Genomic DNA, 9,503 nt, shown 5'->3' on the forward strand with positions numbered 1-9,503 from the left:
CTTGTTTGTTTTTATCTCTACCACCCCCCCCCTTAGTTGAAAGAGACCTTTTCAGTGGAAGCAACAGGGCACAGATGTAAAAGAGGCCCCCGAAAGGATTTTTTAAAGTATATTAATTTCAAGTAATATATTTCGACAGAATCTTTTAGTTGGAAAACACTCCCTCTTTACTGTTTCTATTAATTTATTATAAAACATTTATCCTTTGTTAATCAGGATAATTGGATTTGGGGATAAGATGATATTTGAAATTTATACCCAAACTGAAATAATAGTTTAGCCAACTGTTTACTCCCTTTTTTCTGGAAAAGGTTTGGTGAACTGATAGCCAAGTGCCGAAAAGGAATGGACAGGGAAGCTGTCCTTGGCACTTGGGGTTCCTGGGTTCTGTGCTGCTGTGGGCTCCTCTGGATGGGCTTGCCCGGGGCCTTCCCGGCAGTGAGCTAGCCGCTGATGATCTAGGGAACTGATTGTTCTTCAGCCCCCTTCTAGAATGTCATGACTGGTATTCTAGAGAGAGCAAAATTACCGTGAGTATAATGTTCTTGGGCCTAACTCAGAGCAGTGAGGTGGCCGACGGGTAAGGAAGCTGCTACTTAGGTTAAGGCCATGTTGGATGTAAGCAGGTTTAAGATGAAGATGATGTGTCAGTGGGTAAATAGGGCTTTTTCTTCCTCTTTTCATCATGTACTGAAAAAAATGCTAAGCACTCAGGCTTGTGCTTTAGTCTGTGGTGTATATTTAAAAAGAAGAAACTCTTGATGTTACTGTGAAAGCTGCTCGGCGCATGTATGTTCAAGTACTTGGTGTGTGAGTGCTGTGTACAGGGTCCCTTGCAACATGCTAGTAATAACAGCGGTGAACAAGACAGCCCTGGTCTCTGCCCACGCCAAATTTAGATTCCAGTAAGGGGGATTGACAACCGAGTGTTCAAGTAATTGTCTCATTACAGTTGTGCTCAGTGCCACAAAGGAGTAGAGGATTATGTGAGAACATCTGGGGATTCTGGGAAGGCTTCTTGGAGGAAGTGATTTTCGCTGAGCAGAGGTTCAGTGTGGCCACCTAGATATTATTCTAGTTGGAGTATCCTGGGTTCAGGGAGCAGCAAGTGAAAGGCCCTGAGGGAGGGATGGGCTCTTGCAACACAGTCCTCTGCTAGAATGGAGTTTATTACACTGACCCAAGGCTGTAAGGCAGTGTTAACTATGCTAATGCTCTGACTTTAAGAGGTGAGTAGTATTTGAATGCTTACCACACAGTTAGCTACTCAACAGATGGTAGGTTATTTTAACAATAATTTTAAAAGACTTTTCAGTAAAACAGTTAATAGAAAGTGTTTTGGAAGTTTCAAAAGGAGAGCTTTTATTTTCTGGAAACTTTACTTTTTATATCCTTATAAAGGGGAGACGTGGCATCTGTGGTTTTGTTGTTAACTTTTGGATATTTGGTTCTTTGATCTCAAAGAAGCCTGCTGTCTTACGTGGGTGAACGTACTAGCAGGTGTCCTGTGCTACCTGAAATCTGTAGGGTAAACCGAAGCCTCTGGACGTGATTGTCCACAGTGAAATTGTCAGAATCTTAAAGGAGCTTGTCCCTTTGGTTCTATATTTTCATAGGTCACAGAATGAGAATGTTTGTTTAATAAAATTGAATTCAACTTTCATGAAAAAACTAGTTTCTTTTTTTGTCTTTTAAGATTGGCCAATCTGAAGTTTACCTCATCAGTCCTGACACCAAAAAAATAGCGTTGGAGAAAAATTTTAAGGAGATATCCTTTTGCTCTCAGGTAAATGGAGATGGGTTATTGCCTCATTTGCATTTGAATTTTTAATGAATTCTTCTATCTGTTATTCAACAGAAGTGCTAAAAGGTCACAAGATGTATGCCTTCTAGGTATACTTGATTTGCGATCTTGGCATTTCTCTTTTGATTTGGTATATTAAGGCAGAATATACGTATAATTTTGAAATTAAGGTCGCTATTAGCAACAGTAATCTACTGGAGAAAATAGATGTACTTTTCTTTTTTCAGTTATTGGTGGTAATGTTCTGTAGTCACAAATTCCAGGTGTGTATGTGTGGGTCTGCGTACATGTCTTATATATACATTCATATATACAAATATTTTTAAATAGATGCTCATTTCTACTTTATAAAAATTCTTAACTTCTTTTTGGGTATGAGTCATTATTCTTTCTTAAAATAGTGAATCTTTTTAAGGATGCTTTCCTCAGAATACAGTGTCTACTTGAGTTCTTTCTTGATAATCTCCCAAGGTGTGTTTCATAGAGAGATTTTGGAGAATCAGTTATAGTGAGCTATGTCAATTGTACTCAGGGTCTTCCTAGCAAAAAATAGGAGATCACTTAAAGTTATTGTTTGGCTGTATTTTAAAACTCTGACTTCTTACTTCCTCGCTTCCATGTTCTCATAATTAATAAGATGTAATGAAAATCTCATTGCTGATTTGTAACATGATCTACATTAAAAAAAATCCCTTTTGAATCCATTTCCCAAAATGTGAAAATAAAGAATGCTCCTTTTATAGTTGATTAGGGAACCATTTACAAAATAAATTTTTCCAAATCCTGTTCCCCGGAGAACGAATGTCTAGCAGGTGCTTACTTTGCTGTGCGAGAACATGGATTGAGATGCCAGAATCTGTCCATGATTGCCCGTTTATTGGAAAATGTTCAACCTGAAAGTGAGATGATCCACGGAATTTAATCTCGCTTTGCTATTTCTATTGAAATGTTAATGTTTAAGGTTTGCTTTTTCATGTAACAGTTTTATTATTTCCTGAAGGGTGTAGCTTACGAATGTACGTGATGACCTGAGTTTCAAGTTACTGGCACTTGTATCCCTGCGTGCTGGGGCTTTCTGGAGACGCTCATGTATTAATATTTATGGGCTATGTCTTATCTGCATCACGGTGCCTCTTAGCTGATACTTCCAAAACAAGTTTACGTATTTATTGAGAAGAGTTCTTAGGAAGCTATGGTGTACAGCCTTGGCCTCAATAGCTTACATTTAAAAGCTTCTCTGCTCTTTGTGTGTATAATTCTTGACTCATTCTTCATACCAGTGTACCTCAGTACTTACCTGTTTGTTCTTGTAGGAGAGTATAAATGGGTTTTAAATCTTTTTTTTTTTTTAACCTCTGTGTCTGTGTTTGCGTGTGTGTGTGCTTGTGTGTATATAGTTGTGTTTCTTCAATAATCTTTTGTCTACTTTTGATTTTCAAAGTAATTTTTTATTCTTTAGTACCTAGGAAAAGTTCTCATTTTTCTGTGTCCACTTTTCTGTATTTCCTTTTATTACTGAAATGAACATTAAAAATCCTGCTTTTCAGTTCTTATATTATGGGGGTAATCAGAATAATATTTTAGTAGAATGATGTTAATCTTCATATTTGAGAGATGTTTTTAGATATTTAAAATATCTGAGAAAATCGTGTGGAACCACAAAAGACCCCAAAAAGCCAAAGCAATCCTGAGAACAACAAAACTGGAGATCACAATCCCAGATTATATACTACAAAGTTGTAGTAATCAAAACAGTATGCTACTGGCACAAAAATAGACACATGGATCAGTGAAACAGAATAGCCCAGAAATAAACCCACGATTGTATGGTCAATCTATGACAAAGGAGGCAAGAGTATACAATGGGGAAAAGACTGTCTCTTCAACAGTGGCCCTGGGAAAACTGGACAGCTACATAAAAGAATGACACTGGACCACTTGCTTATGCTGTACACAGAGATAAACTCAAACTGGATTCAAGTCCTAAATGTGTGGAACATGAAAGCACAAAACTCCTTAAAACACAGGCAGTAATTTCTTTGACATTGGCTATTGCAGAATTTTCCAGATATCTCCTCAGGCAAGAGAAACAACAGCCAAAATAAACTATTGGGATTAAAACAAAATAAAAAGCTTTTGCACAGAGAAGGAAACCAACAACGAAATTAAAAAGCAGCTTACTGAGTGAGAAAAGATATCTGCAAATGATATACCCCATGAAGAGTTAATATCCAAAATAGGAAAAGAACTTACACAACTCAACACCAAAAAACCAAATAATCTAATTAAAAAATGGGCAGAGGACCTGAATAGGCATTTTTCCAAAGAAGTCATGTAGATGGCCAAGAGAACACATGGAAAGATGCTCAACATCACTTACCATCAGGGAAATACAAATCAAAATCACAGTGAGCTATCGCTGGCAAGGATGTGGAGAGAAAGGAACCCTTGGTGCACTGCTGGTGGGGATGCAAACCAGAGCAGGCACTGTGGAGAACAGCATGGAGGTTCCTCAAAACATTAAAAATAGAACTACCATATGATCTGGTAATTCCACTACTGGCTATTTACCCAAAGAAAACAAAAGCACTAATTCAAAAAGATATATGCATCCGTGTTTTTACTGCAGCCTTATTTACAATAGCTAAGATATGGAAGAAATCCAAGTGTCCATAAAGGAATGGCTGAGGAAGATGTGGTATGTATATATACCCAATGGAATATTACTCAGCCATCAAAAGGTTGGAGATCTTGCCATTTGGGACAACATGGATGGACCTAGAGGGCATTATGCTAAGTGAAATAAGTTCAAGAAAGATGAAGAAAAAAAAGCAGAAACAGACCCAAATAGAGAACAAACTGACAGTTGCCAGAGGGGAGAGGGGTGGGAGGTGTGCAGGCTTCCAGGTACGGAATGCCCAAGTCACAGGGATGAACGTCACGGTGCTGGGAATACAGTGAGCGGTATTGTAATAGCGTTGCTTGGTGGTAGATGGGAGCTACACTGGGGGTGAGCACGGCACGGCATGACGTACAGACGTGTTGTACACCTGAAACTCATGTAACATTCAGTATCAACTGTACCTCAGAAGAATCTGGGAAATAATTTGAGTGCTCTAGAAGACTGCTGCCTCAGTCTTGTTGCCTTCTGGCACTCGTGACTCGGATACGGCTCAACGCTCCTCCCTCTCTTCCCCGCCTTCAACAGGGTATCAGACACGTGGACCACTTTGGGTTTATCTGCCGAGAGTCTTCAGGGGGCGGAGGCTTTCATTTCGTCTGTTACGTGTTTCAGTGCACCAATGAAGCTCTGGTAAGTGAGACTAAGCAGCTCTTACCTGCAAGACGTACTTACGTGCAATGTCAACCTCACTGATTTTTCTTTCCTTCGCAAACCGTAGAGCTTCATCGACTTGTCGTTATTTGGCTTTAATTATCTGCCATGACTATTTAATAACTAGCTAGTACACATGCAAGCCTTATTTGGGTATGTGTCCTCCATTTTCGTTGTTTGTGAGGAACATGCTCCCGTTTACCCTTGGCCTAGCCTTAAAATACGTCATTTTGGACGTATGATGCAGAGGAGTTGGCTTTTTCATGAGTATTGAATTTGTTTTTATTTTTTACCTTTTCTCCTTTATGAGCTTTGAGCATCTAGGTAGTGTTTCTCAGACTGTAATCCTAGCAGTTATTATGATGATTATTATCTGTCCGTTGGTGATTAATAGTCTCCCCCACCCCAAAATCTTAAAATGCTAAGTCTTTGCAGAGTCCTGAAATCTCAGCCCCGCTTGTCTTAAATGGGCATTTTGCTGGCTGCCCTGTGTCTTCTCTCCGATCAGGTTGATGAAATCATGATGACCCTGAAGCAGGCATTCACCGTGGCTGCCGTGCAGCAGACAGCAAAGGCACCTGCCCAGCTGTGTGAGGGCTGCCCCCTGCAGGGCCTGCACAAGCTCTGTGAGCGGATAGAGGGTGAGTAGCGGCCCACCTCTAGGAAAACCGAGGCGCTCTGCATTCCTTGAGAGGCTCCTGTTAGTCACAGGGATCATAGATGAACTTCCAGCATGCGGGGGGTGTCTTCTGTATCTTGCTGAGCTATTGTGCTAGGTGCTCAGGGTTTGAAAATGAACTGCCATGCCCCCGTCTACCATCGCCACTCTAAGGGTCGTGGAGTAGAGAAATAGAAACTATAAATCCAGCCGCCTAGCATTTATCCAGGTTGTGAGTGGTCAGGTCAGCCCTGTTGGTTGCTGTGAAGAGATCTGCTAAGGTCAGAGCTGCAGAATCTCCACCAGGTGTCAGGTCCAAGGTTATCGGTAACCCCTGCCAGAACAGTGTTCACGGAGTGAAGGGGGCGGAAGACAGGTTGCAGCTGAGTCACAGGGAAAGAGTAAAAGGGACTGAGAGTTGACTATAGTGTCTAGAAATGTGGTGTAGGGAGAAACCGCGGTAAATGTGATCATTTGCAGCTACTATTTATTGAGCACTTAAGATGTACTAGGCACTGTGCTAGGTGCTTTCACATGTGGGAGGAAAGAGGATTGTTGATTTGTACACTTCAGGGATAAGTACATTGAGGACTCGTGAAGTCTAGGGAGAGACTAGTGTGTGAGTCCAGGAGTCTGCCCGTGTGGGAAGGCCCTCCCTGTTACCAGCCCTCAGAGCCGCTCCCCAGGAGGAGGCCGTGCTGGGAGAAGAGCCAGCTGACCCAGCTTTGCACAGCTGGGGAGGTTTGAGCAAATCCAGAGCCACGGGGCCCCGGTGGGTCAGAATAGAAAGGAGGAGACTCCTCCTGAACGAGGGTGGGGAATCTTCTTCAGGTGGGAGGGGAGATGCTCCATTTCTGGGCCTGCAGGGGAGGTGGGGGGCGAGAGGAAGAGAACCAGGGTAAACCCGCCATGATGATCCTCTGAGGGAACCCGACACTGAAGGGGTTCATTCCTCTCTCTCTCTTTGGGTTTACATTTTTTTCCATTTATAAGAGGATTTCTAAAATGTTGTGTGTGATTCTGAGGGGAGTCACAGGATTTGAACAACCCATGTTACAAACAAACAAAAACCAAAAAAACCCCAAACCAGATTTGATCATTTCCCAGTCCCTAGAATACTTCTAATAAGCTCTACTTGGGTAGAGAAAAACTCTATACTATTTAGATTTCATTTCCCTTTTTTCATAATTGTGGTAAAAGTACACATCATATGAAATTGACCATTTTAACCTTTTTAAAGTGGACGTGAAGTACATTCACGTTGTTTTGAGGCCACCACCGCCATCCATCTCTGGAGCTTTTTAATCTTTCCAAACTGAAAGTCATTAAGCCGTAACTCCCCAGGCCCCCTGCCCCGGCCCCTGGCAGCCACCATTCTGCTTCTGTCTCTGTGAGCGTGACGGGCTCCAGGTACCTCATCTAAGTGGAATCATGCAGCTTTTGTCCTTTTGTGACTGGCTTATTTAGCATAACATCTCCTAGGTTTATTCATGTTGTAGCATGAATTTCATTCTGTTTTAAGGCAGACTAGTATCCCCTTGTGTGTCTGTACCATCGTGTCTAGTCATCTGTCCATAGACGTTTGAATTGTTTGCACCTTTTGGCTGTTGGGAATGATGTTGCTGTAAAGTCGGTGTACAGTATCTTCATGTTCCTGTTTTCAGTTCCTTTGGGAATATACCCAGAAGTAGAATTGCTGGATCATATGGTAATTATGTGTTACATTTTTTGAGGGACTGCCATTATATTTTCCACAGTGGCCACACCATTTTACATTCCCATTAGCAGTGCACAAGTGTTCCTATTTCTCCACATCCTGGCCAACGCGTGTTACTTTCGCTCTTCCTTTTTTTTTTTTTTATTAATGATAACCATCCTAATGGGTGTGCAGTGGTATCTGATTTCCCTTTTTAAATGAGCTAAATTGACAATTATCACCTTAAGTTTCAAAAGCTCATTTGCTGGCATTATAGTGCTCTTTAAAATGGATCAGAATGATTAATATTTTCAACTGTGCTTCCCTAGTTGTTACTGTTTGCTGACATTATACAGAATATAGCTGGAAAGGAGAAAAGTTGAGCTTTACCTAGAGATCTCATCTGAAAGGATCACTAACCCTTCCCTTAGTGGTTGTCAAGATAAGGGAAACGATGACAGAATTGTCCCTTAAGAGCTTATTAAGAAGCCAACGACAATGTTGGCCTTGAAGATAAAGCAGACCGTGATCTGCAGGACTGGAAGGATTCCAGAGTTCTACTTGATAAATCTTTCTGTGGTCTGGCTTAGCTTTCAGAAAGTGAGAGCTGAAAAGTTCAGTCAGGGTAGGGATTTTGCTGCTGTATTTTGGAATTATTATTTAATTCATCTTTTTACCTGATAAAACCCAAGCAAAGCAGAAAGCTCTGCTAATGTAGAAACATTCTTGATAGCACAATTAGAAGGCTGGTGTTTTGCCTGCCTGATGGGAAGCATTTCTTAAGTATAGAGGGCACAGTATTACAGGCATCCGTAGTAGGGGAGATGTGTCCTTTGTTGGGGTGATGCTAGTTTTACGAACACTTTGAGGCCCTTGCTCTTTGCTGTAGTGCATTCCTCATAAGTAGAGTGAAGCGGTTTATGAAAGCTCGTTGTATGTTCCCATAAGAGTAGCTCTAATGGGAAGTCACGCTCTGGCCAGGATCTCCATACACTGGGGAGAGGACCAGTGACATGGCCACAAAAAGGAAGACTTAAAGACTGCTTTCTTAATCAATTGATATAGTCGGGTTATGCCCTAGGATTTATAAAAAAGTACATACACTCTACCCACCGATCACGTTGGACATGCCACTCACAACATATAAGACGTGCAGCTTTGCTTGGGTCTGAATTTGAACTCTGAACAGCTCCTCCAGTGCTTTATTTAGCATTTTGCTTATTTTAAAGTTGAGCAGAGCATTTTGGGAATTACTAGAATGAATTATATGTTCACTAAAAAGGAAAAAGAGTTGAACTGAGTTTTCCTTTTGTGGTCTAAGTAAATTTGCCTCTGGTAGAGCAAAGCTGTTCATCAGAGCTCCCTTAATAAGAGCCTTTTCTGCACTAACAGTGTGAGTGGCCTCACTAACAGCCGGGCTAAAGGGGTTGTAGTTGGGGAACGCGCTTCACTCTGGTTACCTTTTTCTCTGTTGTTCCTTGCACCCCTTCCCCCTGTAAAGCCTTTTGGCATCACGTGGGGGTGCCGCCTTCTTGCTGCAGCAGCCAGCCAGCAGTGGCTGACCTTGCTGAGAAGCCACGTGGAAGGTTCGCTGTGAACGTGGAGCGGGGAGCCAGGCACGGGGGCCGAGGGGGCTCAGAAACCTCACCTCCTGTTTGAGGTGGGGCAGCAGGGACCTCCTGAGGTGAGGCATCCTGCCGGCAAGGATCTCCTCATACCTGCTGAGTATGCAGAGTAGTCTGTACTGTGGCCTGATTGTTAGACGTGTATGAGTGGTCTGCTGTGCAGTTGTTCTGTTACACTGTTAGTCTGCTGTGCAGTTGTTCTGTTACACTGTTAGTCTGTTGTGCAGTTGTTCTGTTACACTGTTAGTCTGTTGTGCAGTTGTTCTGTTACACTTTAGTCTGCTGTGCAGTTGTTCTGTTACACTTTAGTCTGTTGTGCAGTTGTTCTGTTACACTGTTAGTCTGCTGTGCAGTTGTTCTGTTACACTGTTAGTCTGTTGTGCAGT

At 41.9% G+C, this 9,503-nt stretch overlaps 1 protein-coding gene across 7 annotated transcripts in view; it reads left to right on the forward strand.

Moving 5' to 3' along the window:
- Nucleotides 1–9,503, forward strand: part of TBC1D1 (TBC1 domain family member 1) — a 225,756-nt gene that overhangs the window by 109,813 nt on the left and 106,440 nt on the right. For all 7 annotated transcript variants that reach the window (XM_032400177.1, XM_032400175.1, XM_032400178.1 and 4 more), the window contains 3 exons: nt 1,697–1,786; nt 5,013–5,117; nt 5,647–5,779. In XM_032400177.1, the coding sequence (XP_032256068.1) occupies nt 1,697–1,786; nt 5,013–5,117; nt 5,647–5,779 (328 nt within the window). The remainder of the gene's footprint in view (nt 1–1,696; nt 1,787–5,012; nt 5,118–5,646; nt 5,780–9,503) is intronic.

This window comes from Phoca vitulina, unplaced genomic scaffold, assembly GCF_004348235.1.
Source record: "Phoca vitulina isolate PV1807 unplaced genomic scaffold, GSC_HSeal_1.0 scaffold3, whole genome shotgun sequence".
In the NCBI taxonomy this organism is placed as follows: domain Eukaryota; kingdom Metazoa; phylum Chordata; class Mammalia; order Carnivora; family Phocidae; genus Phoca; species Phoca vitulina.